Source organism: Anser anser (genome assembly GCF_964211835.1).
Source record: "Anser anser genome assembly, chromosome: 5".
Taxonomy (NCBI): Eukaryota; Metazoa; Chordata; class Aves; order Anseriformes; family Anatidae; genus Anser; species Anser anser.
In genome coordinates, this window is record NC_139725.1 from 48,429,805 (window position 1) to 48,454,965 (window position 25,161).

At 38.8% G+C, this 25,161-nt stretch overlaps 1 protein-coding gene across 2 annotated transcripts in view; it reads left to right on the top strand.

Moving 5' to 3' along the window:
• Positions 1–4,543: 4,543 nt before the first annotated feature.
• The window catches only part of SPATA7 (spermatogenesis associated 7), a 40,772-nt gene continuing 20,154 nt past the window's right edge, over positions 4,544–25,161 (top strand). The window contains exons 1-4 of one of the 2 annotated variants that reach the window (XM_083836497.1): positions 4,544–4,768; positions 16,077–16,157; positions 17,127–17,219; positions 18,779–18,826. In XM_083836497.1, coding sequence (XP_083692623.1) covers positions 4,723–4,768; positions 16,077–16,157; positions 17,127–17,219; positions 18,779–18,826 — 268 coding nt within the window. In that variant the 5' untranslated portion in view covers positions 4,544–4,722. The remainder of the gene's footprint in view (positions 4,769–16,076; positions 16,158–17,126; positions 17,220–18,778; positions 18,827–25,161) is intronic. The other variant, XM_083836496.1, reaches the window with a different exon arrangement.

The following is a 25,161-nucleotide window of genomic DNA, read 5'->3' on the forward strand; positions in this document are numbered from 1 at the left end:
TCACATCCCCTCTTAGTTTAACTTAGCTCCATTATTGCATTCTAAATTATAGCATATTAAAACCTGCAGTTTTTAAGACATGGACCATCTCCTCTTAATTGTTTCAGCATCTTCATTCCCAGTAGGGCCCTAGCCTTTACAGAAATCTCTGACTACTGTTGTCATACAAGCAATAACAAAACAACTAAGTGTGATGCCATGAGGAAAGGGAGTCTCCAGCCCTGTCAGAAAATGTAACTTTTGTATTATTTTGAAAGTAGCAAAGATATTTCAAGACTACATGATTTTAAATAACTCTAAGGACCAAGTGACCAAAACACATGCAGCACAATGGCAAACATGAGGCCAAAAAGAAATTCCTTCTAGAAAAGTGTGCTTAAAAAAAAGCTTTATTTCAGTAGTTATTTCAGTCATTTCTTTTTTGCCCTCATGCCAACTGTGTGAGAGCTACTCCATTTGCCTGACACATGAATTTCCTAAGTAGGTAGCAAAAAAATCTGCTCAGAGAGCCTGTTTAAAAGCATTCAGAAAGCACTGCTTCCTCTGATGTTTCAGGGAAACGTTTTGCTTTCTAGACAGTTGTAGAACGGATTGAGAGGGTAATGGTCTGAATGTGCCGGCTGGGGATTGCTGCAAATCAGCAGCTGCCTGCTGCGAGCGGCAGCCAGTGTTTTGGAAGGCTGACACCCTGAGGCACAGGCGGGTGACGAAGCTGCACGGATACAGGGCACTGCTGCCAAAACTAAGGATCACAGATCTAAATAAAAACTCAAGGAAACCCAGGAGACTTATTTCCATCATAAAGTACACAGTGTCATGAATTTAGGGCTTTTCTGTAGGAAAACGGTGTGCAGATCTGTTTTTTGGGATGTCTTCTGCCTGCCTGTTTAGGCTTACTTTGATAGACAGCTGTAAGGAAAACAGAGCATGGAAGAAAATCAGTGGTTTGAAACAAGCAGACTCTCCAAAAAACTGCAGACTTCAATTCCCAAGCATTTTTTTCCAAGAAGGCCAAATCCCAGAAACGTGGAGTTCTGACATTATGAATTGCTCTCTGTCCCAAATGAGACGGTAACTGTTTGAGGTTCTGCCTGATACACACTCCTTTTCAGGGGAAACCAGGCCTGTGTCTGTGCTAAATGTGCAAAATAAAGTAAGCATCATATGGACTGTTTTCTGTTTTTGACATCCCTTTCTCTAACGACTTTGTTTCTTCCACAAAAATACACACTACCTTGGTCTTAAGAATGCTGTTTTGTTGCTAAATACCGTTAACTGTAAATTTACTGAACAGTAGGTGTCTCTATCAGATGATGCACTGGGCTGACATAGTGTGCAAGTAGGTAATGTCACCTGTGAGGGTGACAGAGCACTGGAACAGGTTGCCTAGAGAGGCTGTAGAGTCTCCTTCTCTGGATGCCCCTGGATTCTCCCGCCTGGATGCCATCCAGCACAATGTGCTCTGGGTGACCCTGCTCAGCAGGGGGGTTGGACTAGATGATCTCCCCCCAACCTCGGCCGTTCTGTGAGTCTGTAATAGCTCTGTAAGCCCATGTCAGGATAGGGACAGGTGCCCATCTATGCTTCCAATGTGACTCACGTAACATATTCCTGCTGCTTTCATCCTCACCCAGTGCAGATGCACTTCAAAACCATGTTCTGATGTAATGCATTCCAAGGAAAAGGGGAAAATGCCCTCCTGAAAAAGACAGCCAACACCATTCAGTGCTGTGTTTCCTCTTTCCAAATTGGGAAAGGACAAATTTTACAGGTTTTGTCATGCTATTTCTTTGACTATGGTAGGCTCTCTGCAGCAATTCATTTTATTTATTTCTGAATTTATTTTGATGGATGGAAGTCTACGACTGATTCAATTTCTTTTAAGGCTTATTTTTATTTAGTACATGTTGCAGGACTTAATGTGTGAACACACAGCTATATAGCTGGGTTACCTTTTAATTACACTTAGAGTATGTAAGGACTGCGAGTCAGACCAGTTACAGACATAAAGCTCTCGTATGTGTTGCCATAGGAGGTCAAAAATTTCAGAGCTGGGACATTTCTAGGATGCTGCTGATTGAGAGGGAACTAGTGGAAAATGCTACATTCCCTCAACGTTGCCTAGAAACCAGGGGAACAGTTGTGATATGTTTCTAAAAATGCTCACATTTGGGTGTTTTAATTATCTACATGGTGGAAACTATAGGAACAATAGGAGGGACAGTATCAGAAATACATTATTAGGCTCAGAGAGAACAGACTACTTACTGTGTGTTGGGTACAATACACTTAGAATTCAGGAAACTGAAACTAAGAATTCAGTAAAACAAAAAACATTAAATATAAAAATATTACTATGAGCAACTCATTTGGAGAGAGAGATGGAGAGACATGTTTTCAGTAGGATGATATGTGGAGCCAATACAGCACATTACAACTAATGGTCGGGATACCACAGAGAGGTGACCTCTCATGCACCTAACATTCTCTGTTGTATCATCAGTTATCTCAAATGGAAACTGTTTTAGAACTGTCTCTACCTCCACAATCTACTGGTTTAACTACAAGAATTATTTCAAAGAAGTCTAAGCCAGAGGCACTGAAAGACAAAAACTAAGGGAACTGATTTCCAGAAACCCTTTCCCCTAATTTTACATGTGATCAAAAATCTGCTTTAGGTGGAGTAGAGAGAGAGAGCAAAAATGAGAGAGCTGTTTGATTCAGGGCCTTTTGGATTTGCAGTTTGTGCACAGAGGAGTCGACAGATCAGATACTCTCCATGATACCTGTGCCCTACATCCAAAAGAGGCACAAGAGAAAAAAATGCTATCAAATGATTTAGTTTTGACAAAAAGGTAAGGTATTTGTGGCCTAATGGCTGACAGAAGCTGAAACACTATGAGAACAGACACCTTATGAAAAACAGTCAGGAAGACAGAGGGAATGGGGACCATGAGGCTTCGAAGGCATGTATTTTCTCTCCTGTCCTCTCTCAGATAAATTTTAAACTTACTAACTTTAGAGCTGATTTTACAGAAAGTGGTATTAGATTGTCAAAATAATCACTATAATGTGGAGCACAAGAACTAAGGCCTCATCCAAAAAGTATCTCACACAGCTAATAGGAATATCTAAAATTATCACAAACTAACGAAGCTTTGAAGTGAAGCCACAGGCTGCACACCAACTGTTAGGTGTTAGCAATAAACTTCAGCTATGCGCACAACATTCAAACATTGGCTACTGAAAAGTTTTCTAAAATATTTGGTAGAAGGTAGTGTCACACAGAAATTATTGGGGTGGATAAACCCCAGGTTTCATCCAGCATGAATACGTCTCCTTCTGTGACTTCCTGGGAGTTTTGAATGAGAAAAAAATAAGGAATAAATTGTTTTAAAATATCGTCTTCCTGATTTTGCCATGATTGTGAACTACATTCAAACTATTGTCCTGGAACATAAGAAAGGGTAGCAAATCACATAAACACCTGTATTCAATCTCTAATTCATAGGATATCCGAGTTGGAAGGGACCAGTTAATAATTGTAAGGGAACAATTAATAATTGTTTCCAGATCATGAAGGGGAATGACCTACAGGTATAATGCCTGTACTGTAATTAAAATGCCTTTCCTTTCAACATCTCTTCAACAACTCACGTTGAAGTGTGAACAGTTAAATGAAGCACCTTCCTACTGGCAAGAAGAAAAACCTCTTAGCGGCATTTCTTTCATCGCACCAACTTCGTGATTCTCTTTGGATTGGACTAATTACTGAGTGACAACTTCCTAGAAATGACTTGTTAATTACAAAACTGAGCTAAAATATCTGTAATTCCTTCAAAATGCATGCATCAACTAATGCGTGGACATTAGTTTTCCACAACAGAAACAAATATATAATTCTAATTTCATTATTAATGAGACGTCATTTTCCTTAGAAACTGACACAAGCACGAAGCTTTTCTTCCCAAACCTCCTCCCTCTAGCTGGAACAACACCCTTTTTTGAGGTGTTTAGCTGTGTAGGTGACTACACTACCCTATCTGATCAGGGAGCTTCACTCAAAATGAAGAATTTTCTTGCAAAAATGCTAGGGAGATTTCACGTTGGGTAAAATAGCAACCTACTTAACAAAAAGTCAATACAAACCTATCATTTCTTCAAAAACTAAAAACAAATGCATTAACAGATTGATCAGTGATAGGATCAGATGCTACTTTGCAGAAGTTCATGCTTGTGGATCATTTCTAAAGAGTTGTTTATTTGAAATTCCGTGCTCCACACTGGAAATGCTGTAGGTTCTGTGTTTGCCACTCCCCCCTCTAAAATACGAGTAATTTGGCTTAAGTCGCTCAATGGCAGCGATTACTGACTTCCAGTCAAGCCGCACACCTTTCACTGAGGTGGCGAAACTTTTGCTAGACAGCAGCGTATTGCTCCAAGAGGCTTCTAGCCACCGGGGACTCCCCTTTATCCCGAGTTACGGCACCGCCGCGCACACACCCTGCGGGGCCGGGCCGGGCCGCAGCCCAGGCCGGGTGAGCGCCCCCCGCCCCCGGGCCCGCCCCACGCAAGGCCGGTGCTGCGCGGCCCCCGGAGGCCGCGGGCTGGGCGCCGGGCCCCTGCCGTGGCCATGGCAACCCCCGCCCCGCCCGCCCGCCCGCCGCGGGGGAAGAGCCGCGGCCGCCGCCATCGGGCCGGGCGGTGGGCCCGGCCGCGGCCATGGGCATCGGGATGGAGAGCGGCGGCGGCAGCAGGCGGGGCCGAGGTGCGGGGCTCGGCGGCGGCGGCGGGGGGCGAGGGAACGGGCGGCGGGCGGGGCCTGCCCGATCGGGGGGGCCGGGGCCTGCCCCGGGGCTGCGGGGAGTCGGGGTGTGCCCTGCCCGCAGCTGCCGCCCTCCCGCAGGGGGGCTCCGGTGGGTGCCCCGGGCGGGTGAGGCTTGGCCGCCGGCCTGCAGCCGCCGTGGGCGGCTTCGGGTGGGCTCCGTGAGCCGCCCCGTTCTCGGGCGCCGTGTTTCGGTCCCCTGCGGGGCCAGCGTGTCCGTTCTCCCGAGTTGGTGCGGGGCTGAAGCTCAAGCGCTGATTTACTGCGGGTTCTGTGTGCGCAGTACCGCCGAGGTGGCTTTCGGGTGTGGGTCCGAGGGTTGTGGCCTGGTGGGGTGTTGCTGCAAACGTCGCGAAAATAGCAGGCTTGGAAGCTTTGAAGCTGGTAGAAAGTAATTCCTTCCCCAGGTTTGATCGGCTGTGGCTCTTCCTGTGAATAGTCACAGGGGCATTCACCATACACGATAAAACAGGCGTAAATATGAGAATATGTCTGCACAAGCCAACTGTAGCTCCTGGAAAATACCTGAAATATTCTTAGATGAGAGCTTGATGGCATGAACGGTATAAAACTATGGGTGGAATTACTCAGTGCTGTGCGGTAACGTCAAAAGTACATACGGCTGCATAAGGCCAGATCTAGTGAGATAACACCGTGCTTCCAGATTGCATCTTTGTGGTGGCAGATCAAGCCTTGAGTTAGTGACAGATGTCACTCCAAAAGATGTCTGATAACAGAGTTTTAACATGAGGTCTAATGCTACATGGAACTAGGAACTCCTGGGCAAAAACTAGGATCTTGTGCATCCATATTTATATATAGATATATAAATGCTATTTCAGTCCCCATAGTAGATGTTTTTTTTACATAGTGTGAAAGCAATTTTATTACAAATCTATCCTTTCTTTGACTTGGATTCATATCCGTTCATATTCTTGTTTCTTAAAACATTTTTATGGACAGTCAGGATGCTGATTGTCTATAAACCATAAAATTAGAATAAGTAAGGTAACAGATCTAAATTTCATTCAGGTTGCAGCAAGCAAACAAGAAAGAATATAAATTAGCTCAAAATAGGAAATAATGTTTATTGGTTTCAATGGGAATCTATTACTTGTATGCATAGAAAGTTACACAAAGTATTTTGCAAGTGGACAGCTTGACGTCTAGTTTCACAGCCACACATCCATACAGACAGCAGGGATTAGCACAGGCAAAGATGTTAATTCCTTACCGTGCTAACCTAGAAATCTGTGGGCCTGAGCAAAATTGGCAGAAAAGCCATTGAATTGCTTACAGTTTATGAAAGAGGTGGCATGCATCATATCTGTGAATAACGTGTGAGATAGTTGTGTCCATGCAACGTCTGTCCAGAATTAGTACAGAATAGGTGGGATGTCTTATTTCTTGTCCTGTTGTACTTCTTGCAGAGTTTCTTGTTCACACCTGGGTTTGTCATTGTAAAGGAAGAACCAAAGTTTTGTACTTGTTTCATATCAGGGGCTCTATTTTATCTAGTAACGCTGCTAGAGAAAAACAAAAATATTATAAGTTTATCAGCAAAAATAAAAAATCATTATTATTTACTATACTACTTAAGATGTGCATGTAGATCTTTTAAGAGTTCAAATAAGGTTAAGATTTTTTTTCCATAAAAATACTGAAGAATTAACCCTATCTGTTTCCCGTATTCTGGGTATAAACCTCCAAGGTATTTACTGTAGTAATTTTAGGAGTTAGTTAATGTAGTCACAGATTCGTAGTATGACCTCAAATAATCTGAATACTGTAACTCTAAAAAGCATTGTTTTTCCAATCCAGTCTTCTGCATCAGGCTGTTTAACTGCCACAACCAGTGACTGGCACGTATCTGAACAGCAGTGAAATCATATGCTTATTGTTAATCAGTCACACACACTTCTGTCACTTTTATGTTACAGTGCTGGGGAAGTCATCATCATTGCTGCATGGGGGCTGCTGTTATGTTTAGGCAGTTTGTGCAGGCTTCAAAGATTCTAAAACACCGTAAAAATGCTTCATATATTTAAAGACACCACCATTTTATTTAGATTTTTCCTGCATTGCAGAAAATTCTTGTGCTAATCTGAAGGGTGGTCTGGCTGTTAACACACCTGTGCCTCCTGACCTGCTGTTTGTTCTGTTTTCTTTCATTTTGTTCTCCCCTCTGTATTCCTTTATTTGCTGTTTCAGCAAACAAATTCTTACAGTCAAGCATTAGTTTGGTAATACTGTTTTGATTATTGAGAAACTGAAGTTGCCTTTGACTAGCAGGGAAGTAGAAAAATAATGTATCTTCAAAGAAGGAAGAACATTTGGAAGTTAAATTTGAACCATAACCATGCATTTTAACAGAAACTGGGAAATGTTAATCGCTGTCCTTAACTTTTTACCAAACTAAAATCTATGCTCACAAATCGCTTAAATGTATCCTTAATTTGTCTCTTGGTCAAACAGTCTACTAAGTGACTTTTAGTCCCATGATAAAACTAATCCCACCTTCTTTCAGCAAATAATTTAAATTGCACTAGAACTTAAGTACCTGATCAGTCCCATTTCATTGCAGATTTCTTGCGTGCTTCAAAAGAAATATGTGCTGAAGTGAACAGGATTCAAATCATTAAACCTACGTGCTGTTTTGCTCCAGACTGTGCTCTGCAACATCCTCTGCAGCAGTGGATCAAGGTTTCCCTGATCTGCATTCTGCATGGGGCTGGTTGTGTCCTTTCAGTTAGAAATACGAGAAGGTGGAAAATGTAACGCTGATGGAAACGGGGGGAGGACTCCATGGAGGCACAAATTAAAATAACAGAAGAGATCTTTTCAATCTGTACAATACAAACTAAATAATATAGTGTGTGTTTCTCTTTCTCTGTGCATATATATAGATGGTGTCTGCTGGTTGGTTTGGCACTAAATCTTGAAACACCTTCAAAATGCAGGTTCGCGGGACTATGTAATGTTGAGTTTCTTGAAGCAGTAGAAGCCAGCACAAATTCATCAAGGAGGACTGAGTTTTTTGCAGCTCTCTGTGCTCAGGTCTGAGAGTTCTGGGCAAAGCTGTGCCTGCAAGCTGGTGCTCTGCTCACCTGAGTAACGGTGCCATGCCCACAGAGACATCCGTACAATACATAGCATATGCTCCTGGATTGCTCCGTGACGTTTTGCACAAGTGCAACTATCCAGTGAATTTTTCTGATTAGTAACTTTTCAAGTCAGACCCAAGCAAATTCTGATGGGATTAACTTAGTGGAATTTGCTTTTGCCTGCAGTTTTTATCACAAAATGTGCTGCTGACAGATGCAGCCATTTGTTTGTGCTTTGGGAGTAAAAATAGAGGAGTAACTTTCATCCAAAACTTCATTTATTGGTCAAATGAAGCCTATAGTTAGGAAAATTGTAACATTTTTCAAGAATTACTTCATCAAATAACTCTCGATTGGCCTATTTTAAGTCTACTGTACACTACTATTTCACTAGATTTCTTAAGCTAGTCAGAGGAGTTTTTGAAACTTAAATATAACTTTGGTTGAATAGTAGTCATATTCTGCATAAATGAAAACATTATTAGTCATAAAGGACTGAGAGACCTAACTCTTGCACATTAAGAGCAGATGTAAAGAAGAGCTTTTGTGTAATCCAGCATAGGCACTATTTATACACTTACTATCTAATTAATGGCTTAGAAGATTATGTATAGTGCACATGTCAGGGAATGATTCATTGTATTACTTTCATAATATTTTGCCTCTGACGCAAACGATCCCATACAAAATTCAAATGGAACGTTTGGGACTTTCAAAATTTCAAAATCTGGCTGTTGTAGCTTCTTGGGACTTCATTCATCACATTTTGCTTCAGAAAATTTAGAAGATAATGACTATATTTTTTCCTCTGGTTGGTATTCTCTCCAATCTTAATAAATCTTAAATGTAGTTCTGTTAAAAGCAGCTTCACATCTAAGACCTCGTACTCTCAAAATTGATGGGAGTTTTTCTGTCACTGAAACCAGAAATGGGTTCAAGAGGCTTCTGTTTAGCTTTCATAAGCATGCACAAAAATACATGTGTCATTATGAAGTGCTCAGTTCTGCCCTGTGTAATTTTTTTTCAAATAAAATGGAACCCTATCGGTATATTCAGTAACCTGCTCAATCTCAAGCCATGTTAGAAGTTACCTCTTGTGACTGCATAGATACTGCAGAAAAGCAGCAGAGGCTTGCCATGTTTTAAGCTGTTTTCCTGAAAAAGGAGTCTGTGGGTGGGTCCCTGCTGTCTGCCAGCCTTTTCCTCTTTCCAGTCCTGAATCTGCTAGCCAATTTCACCCGGCTGCGAGTAAGGAGTAGGAGACACAGTGGTATGAACCACAGTGACGGAGCAGGAAAAAAACCGACAACAAATTAACATATATTTTTAGAGAAAGGCATTCCGTTCTGTGGCAATTCCCAGATAAGCAACTAGAAGATGAGCAACTAGTCAGCCAAGGATAAGCAACTCATTAAGTTAAACTAGCTGACCAGTTGTAACATATGTAATTAGACATAAACAGAGATAAACCAGCTAAGTATAACATGAACAGCACTTCAACAGCCACAGCTAAGCAAGTAGCGGATGATCAGGTGAGGGGGAAATGACTGCAGGTAAAGAAGACAAGGGAAATTGAATGGGGTTTACAGGGTTTGGTAGGAAGATGTAAGCCACATTGATAGGAAATCAGGCCTTTTAAATTTATTTTTTCTAAATAATACCATAATTCTAATAGCATATCATAATTCTAATATTAAAGAAAAATAGAAAAATAGAAGTTACTTTCTTATTTAAATAAATTTAAATCCAGTATGGATTTTCATAACCAGATTAATCTCTTAACATAAATATAGCAACGTAGCAACATTTGCTCTATATGTTTGTGTTTATTCATATGTACAACAATTTCCTTAGCAAAAAGAGAAAATGTATACTTTGATTTAGAAATCCTCATAGGACCAAAAAGAGAGGAACCTATTTTTCAGGTCCTGATGTCGTTCCTTTAAATGTGACCTTTTCAGAAGCATTAGATTAGATGGTTGAAGGAGTTTTTATTGTTACTCCTAACTTATTTAGGACTTCACACTTATGCTCCCTCCTCAGCATGTGTACAGCATTAGTGCTGCAGTGTAATGTAAGCTTGTGCAGAGTCAGAAGTATGAATTTGTAGCAGAAATCACACTGAAAAGATCTCCAAACTAGTCAGAGAAAGGGCAATAGAGCATCCTTGACTTCTGTTAAATTCCCAGCACAAACCCCTCTGCATGGAGCTCCTGAATTACCCTCTTGGGCAGAGATGTCTCCCTGTTCTTGATTTAGAGCATCGAGGGCTGGGGAGGAAGAGAAAAGGAGCTGGTGATGGAAGAGGCGGCACAAAACCTTTGGAAATCAGTGTAGCGGCTGGAGTACTTGCAGAGCATTTGTCCGTTTGGGTTGAATGTCTTCACTGGTCTGTGGGAGATAAATCCCAGCATCTCATGCAAACGCCGCGATTTTAATCCACCAATTTTAATACCACAGAGGCGCTCCTACAGCTCCAGCTGAGGGGCCAAGGTGCAGCTGGGAATGCCGGGATGCTGGAGCCCTGGAAAAATCCATCTCACAAAAGGGTTGGTGGCCCTGGTTTAATTCTGGGCACATTCCTCTGGGACAGCTGGGGAGACAGGACTTCTAAATCCACCGAGGGCTAGGGGCTGTTTGAGCCTCAGCTGAGATCTGTAAGGAGCTCTTAGGAAAATACAGCGCTCACACGAATCCACGTAGCAAAGTGGAAGTTTGTGGCTTGTAGTGCTGCGTTTAGGTGCCTGAACCCAGTATCTCACCTTAAGTCTGTATTTTTTATGGTTTATCTTTGAAATAACAAGGCTTGGTGGATAAGGGTAGACTGATTGAATTTTTCCAGTATTTTTGATTTGCGGTATCCGAAGTATAAATATAGCAAGTCTAATAGTCGTGTTTAAACTCCTTCCTGTGAGAGCGTTATAATGAAAGCCTGGGCTTCTTTCCAGGGCAAATTAATGTTCCAAATCTGAAATGGCTTTGTAGAAAAATAACTTCCATAAATTCTGCCCATTTACTAACAATTAGGAAACAAGGTAACAAACAGAAACCACCACTTTCCATCCTTTTTAGGACTGTAAAATTACAAATAAAGATAGAGTGCATTTTAAATGAAAATATAATTTGAACAATATATTATCATCAATCTCTTTAGAATAATGTAATTATTACTTATCTCAGATACCAGCTGGAAAAAAAATTATTCACAAAACTGTGTTTTGTTGCATTTTTTTTTCCTTCACTGTATAGTGTCACACTTGAAGGGAAAGCCTACAAGAACAAGCGAATAGAAGCACTGACAAGAAACTATTTAGGACCTTATTATAAGGTCCTAGTAATACTAAGGAACTAAACAAAACCCAACAATTTTTAGTATTTTTTTTTCTCTCTGTACTTTAGGACAACACACAGCATAAGAACCCTGGTGTTATATTCAGTTAAATCTATGAGGAAATACATGTTTAGATCATGCAGTTATATGTGTGGTGTATCGAAGGTACAAGTCCATTATACTTATCAGTTTCTGAGGCATAAATCTCAGAAAATAATTTCTTGAACTGGAAATGATCTTAAAGAGTTTCCAGTCCAGTTCTGGAAATCTATTTACGTAGATTCCCACTTCATGACCGGAAGGTTTTTTTAATTTAAGAAGTAGAAAATGTGCATTTCAGTCCGGAAATTATTATTGCAAAAGCTGCTGTAGTACTTACTGCAAGTGCTGGCATCAGTTCTGCTAAGCCTACTTCAGACAAGTGGTCCTGTTCCCGAAGAAGTTACTGTTTTAGAACTAAATTCCCTCAAGAACAGTAGAAGAGTTTTCACTGAAAAAAATCTCACTTGCATGAGTAGGTTTGGAAAAGGAGGTGAAGTAGACAAAATGCATAATGCTTTCACTCTGTTCTCAGTCCAGGTGCTCATTATAATGTTCTGCTGTTATCATTTTGTCAGGTTTTTATTTGGTTACTATGCAATTTGCTGAAAATCCCACCTTTTCCTTTATAATTCTCTTCTCTAAGCCTTCAGTTTAGGTTTAGTTGTTGCAGTTGTGCAAATAACATTGAAAACACGAACTGAATCTAAATAAATACCTGCTCAAGTCAGCAGACAACCTGAAACTATACTGGTGAAACATTTGAACGCTGACACCTTCTACCTCACTTGGATTGTTTCAAACAGACACTAAAAGAAAGCAGATCTCCCCCACATACCAAGTCCTCCAGGTTCTCCTCTGGCATTAGCAACTTATATTTTCAGTGAGAATATATAAAAAGGTGTTTTGAGTTTCAGACTGCAGGTTTAGGGAGGATTGTGTCAGTAGTAGGCAATGTAGAAATGATAAATTTGATGGAACTTCTATATGAAAGAGCTTCGGCCCTAAGAAAACAAAGGCTTATGTAGTAATCTTCACTCCTTTTTCCAATAGCACTAAGCATTATTTCAGCGAAAATGTTATCTTTGTGGCCTTTGTGATAAGTTGAGTACCAGTTTTGGGGAAACAGGTGGCTCACAGAGAAGGGAGCCTCCAAAGCCCACACTGGTGCAAAGGTTACAGAAATATCTCAGCGGCACAAGGGACAGAGCGTGGGACAAGGAACACGGGATACCATGCGGGGACTGCAGGAAGCCTTTTTCACGAGTTCTGCTGTTTATGGAAATGTTTTAAAGTTCAAGATTGGTCTGTTCTATTTGAAGCTCTAATAAAATGTACGGTTTGCCAGGAGAGAGGACCCAGAATCCAACTAGATATTTTAAAAAGTTGCTCAGCATCAGCTGTTGCCCAGTAAGGCAGGGTTCTAAACTGGAAGAAAACGTCCGTTGTTACTGGTGCTAATGGCTGTCAGCGTGTCCGGGTGCTAGCAGGGCCGTGAGCTGCGCCTTTCAGGGACACTTTTACTCCAGGACCTGCAATAAATGGGTCGGTGCCCAGCTAGTTCTTAAAGGGTTTCAGAGATACCTTTAAAAGGACCTCTTTACCAGTGGTGGCATGTTTCCTCTGGCTTTGGGACTTCTGCAAATTGGGGATTTGGAAGTGATCTCCGCTCTTCCCACGTGTCCATAATCAAAAAATGTGGAGGAATATGTAGAATATTTCTCCCTTTCCGAGAGCTTTTCTAGCCTATGAAGTAGGCTTTCTAGCCTATGAAATAATGATGGAGAATGTTGGCGGAGGAGAGAATTTTTGTTTTATATGTTTTCCCCACAAGTCTGATACAAATTAATTGCAAAGGGCAAAAAGAGTAGATGCAATAGTTCTTTCAATACAATTTATGTGTGTGCCATCTGCTGGTGATGCAAAGGAAGTGAACATTTCAGAATTGCCTGATTTTTCTGTAGTGCTGGAGAGACCTGCAGCTGAGGACAGTAAAAGCAACAGCTTTCTGAGCCCCTCTGATGATCTTCAGCTAAGGGCCAAGGCATTTAGCTTACCTGGAGGGAGTCAACTATACTTATAAGAATGTCTCTGTACTTTTTTCGGATGCCCCTGCTTACCCCACCATGTTTATTTCACATAAAAATTAGTTGGAGGTGGTTTTATAACTGTTTATCCAACAGTATCAGGTCTCCTTCTAGAATTATGACATAGCTCTGAAGTATGGAAAATTTAGGTTACTTTGAGCAACTGTGAATGAAAACCTTCATATTTGTAGATGTCCACTATAATATGGAGTATTGGCTTATTTCTGGTTTACGCATTTTTTTATCATTAGGATAAATTTTTATATATTAAAATGTTATAATTTAAAAGTTTAGTTAACATTAGTCATCCCAAAGACTTACATTCTTTAGAAATTTGAACGTTGTAACTTCAGACGTCATGATTTTCAGGATGGTTTTCCAGCTGCACTGTGAATACCACTTCAGTAGTATTATGGTAGAGAAATACAATACTTAAACAAGGAAGCAAGCCATTAGTGGCAAAGGTTTGCAATCATTACAGAGGCAGTCATTCTAAATCTAATAAATTCTTGCTGTATGTTTGGGATTTTAATACTTTTTAAAAAAATTAGTATTGTTTGTCCTTACGTATGTTCAAATCACAAATGGGGACGAGGAGGAATTGTGCCACAAGAGACATTTAAAAAGAGCCATTGAAAGGGACGCAGAAGAGCAGGAATATTGTCCTTTGGCTTTAAGGAAAAGGTTGTAAGGAAAAAACAGTTGCAGGGTAGGGCTGAAAAAATCTACGGTAGTGATTTTGCTTTCTGATCCCCTCACTAATGCTGGTCTGGCACCCTCCCAGCTGTGAGGTGTGGGGGAACAGTTCTTGCAGACATGGCCCCTACCATGCAAAGCCTTAGAAGCCCCTGCTGTATAACGGCAGATGTTTCTAAGTGCAAAATCCTCAGGCTAATTCAAAAATGCCTTGATATTTGTTGTGCCTCGTAAGAGTGAGGATTGAGCATATCAACCCAGACTTAGGGTTGTTTCACAACAGAGTCCCAATAAAATACTCTGCAAATATCCACACATGCTAAGCATTTTAACTTTGTTTATTTTCTCAAGGTACTTTTTGTTGCTTTCCAAACTATTCCTAGTCCTAATTCCTTTGAGGGAATTATATAAATAAATAAAACATTATTATATAAACATTCTGTAAGTAAACCTTATGTAAATAAGTCATTGTTAAAGAAACCATTTGTTTTGACGCAGTCTCTGCTCACAGTCAGGCACCATGTTAACCATCACGTGCAACATGCTGTTGCCCTTGAGGTTGAGCTGCAGAACGTAGTAGTTGGATCTGCAGGTGTAATAGTAGTGTAATAGGTATTATATAATGGTAGGAAATTGGGAGGGGAGGCAGGTGCTAGCCGTGTAAGAGGTAAAAAGCCAGCAGAAGTGGAGTTAAGGGGCTTTTTGAGACACGTATGGCATAAGTGTGGCTGTGTCTTTTGGCGTTACTCGCACTGGTGATCTTGTAATGGCATCTCCATTTGCTGAGCCAGCTGGAGGCCGCAGTGAAGAGATCCCCCTACTTTTTGGGTGGGTGCAAGGTGCTGCTCCACGCGAGGAAGGGCACTCGGGGCTTTGCCTCCAGCAGTGGGAGGCTGAAGGTGGCCAGCAAGTGGAGCGCCCGGGTGCCTGCCCTTCCTAGCGTGCACGGACATGGCAGCTGCGGCCTACCGAATCGAGAGAAGTAGGAGAAGTAGGACGGGAAGGGGAAGATCATCATAATAATAATGTGTTTGTTGGAATTGCTCGTACAGTTCTACAGTTGGTTTTATGCATGTATGGTATATTTATTCTCTTAAAGAAATCTTGTTTATTTTGCTTGATATTTTGAGCAGGGTGTTGAACACCTTAAAGGAATGCTTTGCATGCGCTAGTATTTGAAACAACAGTATACCTCCCGTTAAAATTTGTTCCAATAACGCTGCAGATTCTTAATAAAATTGACTGTGGATTGGTAGATCAAAGGTCACATCACAGACAGTACCACGCTTTTTTTCCAGGAAGGAGATAGGACTTTTAGCTCACATCTTTCATTTCTCAGAACAACGGGATGTTTAGGTTTAGTCAGCTTCTGCACTAGTCTGCAGAGTTACCACTCTGCAAACTTACAGAAAATTGAATGGCAAGTGAAATTCTTCTTAAATTAACAACAATATTTTTTTAAGATTGAGTGTTCTCACTGGTAGCATGATTTCTCAAACAAGCATAATTAATTTCTTTCAGTCTATTAAATTCTTATTTTTGTATGTTTCTAACCACAATCATTCCCTATATGCAGAGTATTTTTCACATTAGTCATTGATGTCATGATAAAATTTGATCAGTAAACTTTTAAAATAAATTGGAGTTTAGCATAGGTACAGTAATTTGACCATGTCTTTGTGCAGTTTAATGAGCATTGTAAAGTTCAGATTAAGGTAATCTAGTGGTCTCTTCTGCTGTTTAAGCCCCTGAACCAATAAAAGTACTACCATCGTCTGTTACATTTAGATTTAGTTGCCTAACTAAACTGTTGTGTTTTAGTAGTAGTATAACATTTAAATAGCACTTTTCCTCTATGAAAAATGTACACTACAATCATTGAAGAGTTCTCTGAAGAAATATATATTTATATATTTATTATTATTATTATTATTTGCTTTATCTTGTCTTTCAAAATATGTATTTTCTCTCTTCTGTTTGACATTTCGTTAAAGTGGATGAATACCCAGCTGTGGTCATTCCCAGATGTGGTCCAGCAAGTCCATTTAAAGGACAGTTAAGTACTAAGAGTAATGGTAAGTAACACACTTGCTTTCACTAGAAAGTTGGAAAGGTTCCTTCTATGAACCTTTCTTGATTTAATTATTAAAATATTTATATAATAAAAATCTTTGCATTGATCTATATTGGTGAAGTTTAATAGTACTTTCATTTAGTATGCATTACTGAAAGTAGTTTTGGGGAGTGAGTTTTGCCTTGACTGTTATGCTAGCTAACAAGTGTTAGCAAGATATATATTTATATTTAGAAAGAGATGTTGTATCTATATTAGCTGGAATATGTGAGTTTCTGCTTTAAGAAACCCTTGAAGTTAAAGCTATTCAACTACAGTCAGTAGTTGAAATAGGCAAGTATATAGCTCTGTGCCTTAGTGCCACCTCAGACACTTCTTTCAAAAGAAGATAGAATGGAAAAACAAGAAGTTTCCATGCTGACATTTTCATAGTCCAACTTCAGCTACGTCCATAACTATTTTTTGAGCTAATGTAATGGTTCAGTGGGGATTAAAAAAAAAAAGTAGATAAAATGATACCATGTGATAGCAGCTGGTTAAGAAAAATGGTTTCCATTGAGCAAAGAAGCACATGTTAATTCTAAGTTTGTGGTTTCCTTGGAGTTAGATAGTGAGTTTGCACAAGGCAGAAGCTACATGTCTCAGAAACAAAGCTAGATTTAAATTGGTGCTGCAGGTTTGAAATTGCGCATTTTTGCACACATGAAAATCTTTCGGAGGCATGATGTTGGAACTGGGTCTTATGAAAGCAGAGTTTTATCTTGGTACTTGTTATATTCACTGCTGACGGGATAAATGTTAATAGCAAAACCATTTTCAGGTTCTTTTGGCTTTCATTTTTCTATTAGTGATTGACATCTGTACAGATATTATTTGGAAATAGTGACTTTTAGATTCGAATTGCAGTTAGTAGCTGGTTAAAATTTTAGTATTTTGCCTTTATAATGTTCAAATACTTTTAATCTTACAGCTTTCTGCATTGATTCCACACGAAGTCTTACTAACCAGTACCTGATCAGAGATCACATGATGTTTCATTATAACAGAATCCTTTCAGCCAAAGGTAAAAATGTGCATATGAATGAACTTTGTACTCCTAGGTTTAGCTATTTTTTTTCAGAATAGACACATATGAAGAGGGAGTGAATTGGATTGTCAGAAGCCGAATTTTCTTCCTGTTTCATGCTTGGACCAATGTCAGCGAGGAGATACAGCTGTTGCTTAAGACTTTTGTATTTTTGGGTTTCAAAGTTTTGTATGAAAACGTTTTGCCTCAAGTGCTACCAAAATTATGACTTTAATTTTAGGGTACTTTGTGCTGTATTCTTTTCATTCTGCTGTAGAGCTGCTGTGAAATAATATGGTGAGATGAAAAACATAGAGTTAACTGCAGTAGCAAATATACAGACTTTATTTCAGGAATGAATGCAGAACATTTTCAGTTAAACTCAGACCACTGTGCCTTTTTTTTTTAGTTTTCAAAAATATTGTTTATCTTTTGTTCATATTAAACTCAGTGGCATTAATGAGTTTTAAGGACTTAGAAAATTGCCTTGTTTGCAAATGAGACAATCACATCACTAATCGATGTTACTGAGCACTAAAAATGCATATGAATTTTTGCACATATTTTAATGTTAGAAGGTACTTATGTTTGTCAAAAGGCAAATGTGAAAACTGAAACTTAGGAGCCTGTTGAGCTTGTATATGTTTGTATGTTTCTTAATTATGATGAGACCCCAACAATTTTTTTTTCAGATTTAGAAATGTGTGGTTATTCTCCTCTGAAATGACAATACCCCATTGTCAGTGCTAGAGCTGAAAACAATTATAGCTGAAGTTAATATTTTTTAAGGTCATATAAGAAGTAAGAATTACTGTTCAAGTTAATATCATGCACAGGACTAAGAAAAGTCTGTAGATAGCTGTTAATATTGTTTACAGTTCATAGCCTATTTTCATTTTTCGTGGCATAAACTTGTCTTGGGGATTTCAGTCATAGAGGTATGAATGCTAGGGCTTGGCAGGATGTCTTGAGTGTGTAACTTAAATGCTTAGAAGGTTGCAGGGTCTGGGTTATGAGATAAATGATTTTTGAATGCCTCCCAAAACATTATATGCTCTCTTTCTAGTTATTTTCAGAAATAGTGTTTTGGAGGTGGTTATGCTGGTTTTCCTCATCATCCCTCCTTTCTTAATTTTGCTTTAAAGAGAAGCACACTGAGGCTTTTGATTCTGCCAAAGTCCATGCTCAGAACAAAAGTACTGTCATTTCTCTACCATGTAACATACTCAGTATCTTTGCAGTTAAATGCAGTCAGCACAAAACATATAGAAACATTTTGTAAGGAACCTTCATTTAAATGATGATTCTTCCTTCAAGTATGTATTTTACTTCAACACTGTTATCTCTAAAATTCTCTGACTGTATAAATTTCAATTTAAATACACAGTAACTTTAAATACACAGCAACTAGCGTATTTTAAAGTAGATGGGGGGAAAAAGTCGGTGTTCTAATTAATTAGTATGTGTTTTGTTGTTTTATTAATGCATTTTTTTCTAGCCATGACAAATACTAAGTAAACACTCAACTGCTCACATCTATTTTTTCTTATTTTCAGCAGCTGTAGACTGTTCAGCACCCAGAAGTAGGCTGACCAGCATCAAACGTAAGTATCTGCAATGCATTAAAGCTTCTGTAAAACTAACTTAACAAAAAAGCCAGAGGAATAAAAGACAAATTATGACCCTTAATCAAGTGTATGTGTGTCTGCTTGCTTCTCAGCTTTTCTTATCCTGCTTCAGCTGTTTGTAAGAATCTGCAGTGAATGTAACACTAGTGAGATGGACCTAGTCTGTCAGTGATTAATTGTGCTTAGGATCACAAATAATTTTGCTTAGAATCCTTTTCATCAACACAGTGAATGGAACAGAAGAGGAGAATTTTAGGCATTTTTCTATTTCCTTGTGATATGATGTGAGCTTGAACTGTCAAGAAGAGAGCTTACCTAGTTTAAGGTTAAGACGAATTTTTGGAATGTGGCCACCTGGGAAACAGGACTGAAACTTACTGTTTCATTTCACAGAAAGCATAGCCAGTCAGAAATGCGCAGCCCCACGGCCTGGATTAACCTGCAGTTACTTTTCTTGGGAGTTGTCTCATTTCTTAACACTGCTTAAAGGTGTCAGTACTGTAGCCTTTCTTTATAGTGGTAGCTGAGGAAAAATACTTTCAAGTCATTGACTTAAGGAATACTAAATGAATTATTAATCGAAGGGGATAAATAGCAGCTGTTTGTTAAAACAACAAACATATATTTCTGTTATTTGATGTCTTTAATTCAGTTACAGAAAGTTCTTTCTCTCCAATTCAATATTCAGTTAGAACTGCTGAGATACTGGAAAAATTTAAGGCGTTCATTTAGATACATCTTCAGAGTACAGAATACTTTGTGGTTAGTCTCATATCCAGTCAAGCAGGAGTGATACTGCATTGTAAAATGATTAGAGTAACTAGAGTTGATGCAGGAAATCACTCATCCATTACGCAGAAAGACTTTAGCATTTTGTTACAATTTTTTTCAGAGCTTGTGCATAATGGATTGTGAGTGAATTAAGGCAACAAGGTGCACCAGGATCAAAGATACTTTATGTGGATGTGTCTTCTCTTGCTTTCAAAAGGTACAGCACAATTAGGAACAGTATTGCAAAGATTTCTGTAGTCTGCAGATGGAGGTTTGGATTTTCAGATCACCTGTTCTACAGAGGCATCTGAAAAAAATCTGCCTTTCTGTAGTCGGGCTGTACAAGATTTGCTTTGAAACAAGCATGAAAACACAAAGTTGATCTAAGAAAAAAATGTACACCTACATATTTGTCTAATAAAAGCCTCCTGATGTTTTTTTCTTTCTGCACCTGCTGGAATCTTTCCTAGATTCCCTAATGAACAATTATTTTCCCACACATTTTCAGGTCTTTCCAAACACCGGCAAATGCCCATTCATTTTAGTCTTCTTTTTTTACAGATAAAATGTTCCTGAGCTCAGAGCTTGTGTGTTTCACGCGAGAATGAGTTTCCCTGAATAATATGTTCGTTTTAAAAGACATCTACACTGCCTTAACTCTAACAGATAATTGTCATGACACTAGCAGGTGTGCTCCGTAGTGAGGAATTTTCCATTTCAGATAGCAGGCCTTTGTGCAATCTGTTTCTCTTTCAGTTCATCTTACTCAAACCAGTGTCTGACTATGTAACTCTGGCCGAATCACAGACAGAACGTTAATCTCCTATACAGAGTGTGACGGAAACATTTCACCTTTGTATCTGCTCTTGCTTTTACCCATCTGTTTGATAAAATTTGTACACTAAATCTCACTAAGTTGTTCTTTCACCTATTTTCAAGCTGGACTGGAAAGAGCTGCTGCTGTTTTTTACCTTATTAGAACATGCATATAATCAACTAAGAGCTAGAAGTAGTCTCCTTTTTACAAAGGAAAACATCTTAAAGCTAGGGGAAAAAGAAAAAAAAAACTTTGATAAGGAAAAAGACCCTCAATGTTTCAAGTTTCCTACTGTTGTTCTATCCTAAGACTTGAGAGTGTTAATTGTTAATGAGTTGAAATTTACTGTATTCTCCTGAAGTAGAGCTAGATCATAAAGTGAAGCTGAGAATCATCATAGTTGAGGGATTGGGATCCTAGTCAGTAGCACAGGATTCATTTGGAATAAATTTCTCCATCTCCTAGAGCTGAGTATCCAGTGCGGTTACAGCTTTTTATCCTTAAATTTAGTTTAGTTCTTCTAACATACGTTTTGTTTGCTTGATGTTTCTCACTGACAGGAATTGTGCAATTAGAAGGTGACAATGAATTTGCCATTTTTTAAAATCTGTTTAACAAATCAGTAAATATTGTATTTTCCCCAGAAAGTGGCTTCTAAAGACAATGTTATATCTCTACCCTAGTTTTCAGGTTTTATTTGTGAGGTGCTTTGTGTTCTCTAATAAAAATGAGAGTGGCAAGTGAAAGACAGAAAGCAAAATAATAAAGAAAACTTAAGTATACAGTATCTTTTAATCAGAATATTCATTTAGTCAGTATTTTTACTATACAATGTTGAAAAAGGTTCCCAATTATATTTTCATCTTAAATACTCTGGATAGAATACTATAATCACTTATTTGTCTTGCTCTAGGAGATATTTTTTTTTCCTGCGTGAGGAAGAGTATTTTACCATCTGGTTTCACTGGAGTTTAGAACTCTTACCACTTGCCAGACACAAGACTATAAGTTGTATAGCTTCCTTGCTGGGTTTGTTAGCATTTCAAAAGAGGATCTTTCACCAGAGAGAGATGAACACAGGTTCGTAGATTTCCTCTGTAGTAATTTTCAACAACTCAATCAGTATGCATTGTAATCTCTCCTAATGTTTCAGATGTTTAACTTCTGTCATATACCTGCTTTCGCAGAATCAAAGATATGTTGGTTGTAAGGGACCTGAGGGGCTCATTTAGTCCTCATTGACCAACCTGTTCAAAATAGGACTTTGGCTAACAGGTGATCAGTCAGCCAAGTCTTCAAAACCTCCAGGGATGGAAACTCTGCAACCCCAGTAACCTGTTCCAGTCTTGTGATATTTGCTTAGCAAAAAGACTTTTTCCTGATGTCCAGTTTGGACACTGTCAGGTTTAGAACTGAATTTACTCAAAAGTGTTTATCCTGGGAATTCCAGTTTTTAAAAGTAAATTTTAGATGGTGGAATATAAGATTTTCAGGTGCCATAGTTGAAATTGTTGCTTCATAATGGTCAGTGCAAAAATGTCTCAACCTGAAGTACAGGATGCATTTGTACGAGATACTCAAGATTATCCCTTCCTAATAAAGATGTTTGAGGATTAATGTCTTAAATGTGTGAATGTAGTTGACATTTTTTCTGACCTGCTTTTTTAATATGTTTTGTCACCTGACTGTGATCACTTTATAAACAGATATCACTTTATAAACTACCACGCAGGCTGAAATTTGTGCAGACTTAGCAAAGGGATAATTCCATGGGGCACATTTACTTTCAACTTATTACTGTTCTCACAGCCTTCAAGGTATTTAAGGTTAAGATACTCAGACCTCCTTGTCCAGTGTCTGCCCTGCACTTACACACTCTTAGAATGCTTAGGTGCTCAGAATGAAACTGAAAATTATTTAAATTAGTTTCATACCTAAAAATAGAGTATTTGTAGTGGTTTTTTTTCCTACTGTTCTAAGCATTATTTACAAAGAACTATAGATTTCAATACTGTAATAATAGTTCAACGAAGTATTACATATTCAAATATTAAGCTCAATGCTAGATATCATTTGTGTCAGGTAATCCACCAAAATAAGTTTTATTTCTTTGTCTTTTGTAAAACAGAATATGTGTAGATGACAGCTAGTAGCTCAGGCAGTAAGAACATTGAAAATGTGCTCAGGAATAAAGCAGTAAAAAGAGTTTTTGGAATATTTTCAAACCAGTTTCTTTTATCTTGCTAGAGGTGGGACACACAATGTGTAAAGGCACAGGTGCAACATCAGTATGACTGAATGTCAAGGAATGTCTATGGTGTCACTGAGGTCAAGGAGTTTAGAGCTTTCTTCTTTGAGTAGTTCTGTGCCTGTCATTTCCTCGAGCAAGGCATATTGATGCTTTTCATGTTCAAAAACCAGATTTGGAAGGGGGGTTAAATTTTCAGTTTGAAATGCTGAGATTTATTAATAACATAGAGTTACAAAACAAAATTCCTGCAGATAGTGTTAAAAAACATACCCTAAATATGTGCTTCATGTAAGGCTAAAATAGCAGGTGAGTATTTCCCTTTGGGGTTGTTGCCATGAATCAGTTGTTAGTGTTTAAGAATTAAACATGATACTGTAGTTGGCATGCTCCCTGGACAACTGAATGTGTTCTGTCCTTAAAGTGGATTTAGTTTCCACTGTTCTTTTCCTGGTATCTTAGCTGGCAGCAAAGCAGGCAAGCTGCCATGCCACTGGGCTAGCAGAGAACATGTTCCTGTGTATTAGATCAGCCTTGCTGACTTAAAATAGTTGTTAAAATGTGAAACTTCTTGAAATGTGAAACTTCTATGTTCAGAATTAGTCCAAGCATGTTGATTGATACCGGTGGCCATTAGAAGTCTGTGGTTGTGGAATTTGTGCCAGAAAACTCGACAAAAGCTGTGCCAAGTAAGACAGCTGCTGCTACACATGCCTGGTTTCTAACAGTACTAACTTTTCGACCCATATGTTTAGAGGTTTTTCCACAGAGCATATTGATAGTACAGCCTGAACCCAGTGATTAGTGTGCTTGGGAATGCAGGTCTCTTTGATACTGAAGGAAAAAAAAAAAAAAAACAAAAAGGAAAAGTATTCTGAGAAGGTACCCACCAGAAACCTATTTTAGCACTGACAGAACCTGAATACTCGCGGGGAAAAGGGGGTGAGAAAACAGTTCTGTCAGATCAGTGATGTTGGTTGTTGTTTTACTTTTTGAGGGGTTAGGGTTTAGGTTCAAGTAGAAAGATCAAGAAATGTATATTCTTATATAATTCTGTATTAAACTTTAAATTTTCATATGATCACGTACATATTTTGCATCATCTTTGTCTAGCGTTTATGTTATAGAAAGCCTGCATCTATGGAAAGCTCAGTATCCTGTTGTCACTGTTCTACAGAAAGCTTTCACAAAAATTCTCACTTCTGATTTTTAACTTTTCTGTTTTGTCTTTATGTACACATTTCTGAAAATGAAAGTTACAAACAACTAAAATAAGTCTTTTAAAATGAAACAATTCTAACACTTAAGTTTTCAGAGTTCAGATATGTCTTTAGAAAGGTATCCTAGCATATTTATCAAGTCTAAATTTTGAGGGGAGCAGGAAAACCCACCATGTATAAGTATTTATCAACTTATACTTTCAACTGTAATCATCTTAATTTATTTTTACAAAAGTTATTTAGTTATTTACTTTTGTTTCTTCTACTGAAAGTTGTTTTTTTTTAATGAGGGCTAATTCATTTTAAGATGTATATTCATTACATCAAAAATAGACTTTTCTCATAGTTTGTGGTTGCAAAATGTCATGAGATTGTTTAGTCTGACATCGTGAGTTAAGCAAACCAAAAATTTTATCCAGCTGTGCTAATATTGAACTCAGCAACCATACTGAATATAGTTAATAAAGCAGACAAACAAGAGAGGCCTGCAGACTTGACTTGTAAAAGTCAAGAAATAGATAAAACATCATTTCCTTTTGTAGTTGTTTCAGTCATTAATCATCATGATTATTTTTGAAAATCTGTCCCAGATTTTTAATGGAATTTACCTGGCTTGAACACCTATCTGTTGTTAGGAGGTGGGGGGAGATGGAGGGCTTGTTGTTGTTAGACTTTTTTCTGCCATTAATGAGGAACACAAAACAGTTGTAGCATGCCAGAAAGCTAGAATAAAATTACATTTTCCACCTATGCACCATATTAGCTTGGTACAACATGTCTAAAATGTTTTGGGGGGCTGCACCATTGGTATTCTGAGACAAGTCTATTGCCCAAGCCCACGTGGAAGCAAGTCAGACCTCTCTCTAGAATACATGAACGGAGGTTTACCTTAGCAGGCTCAGAAGTTGGCTTCAGGCTTCAGTGTTGGTGCAGCAGTTTCACAATTTCAGTGTAGTAGGCTGTGCGCAGTCTGCTGTATTATTCATGCTGCTGGCAGAAATGTCTATGAGATGCCATATGAGGACCCCATATGGATCAGAGGTGGATGGATTTGGGATGGTGTTGTGCTTCTAGCCTCCCCTGAAATTCCTTTGAAGGATTCACGTCTCGCTGTTAGGCTTTACTTCCAATCTTTAGCAATGGCCAAATTCTGCCATTGGTAGCTTTGCCAGGCAGTATCACATTTCTTAAGTAGATCCCTGATACAAACATTACTTTTCTGGGTAACGTTCTATTTGATACAAGCAAAGTTGTG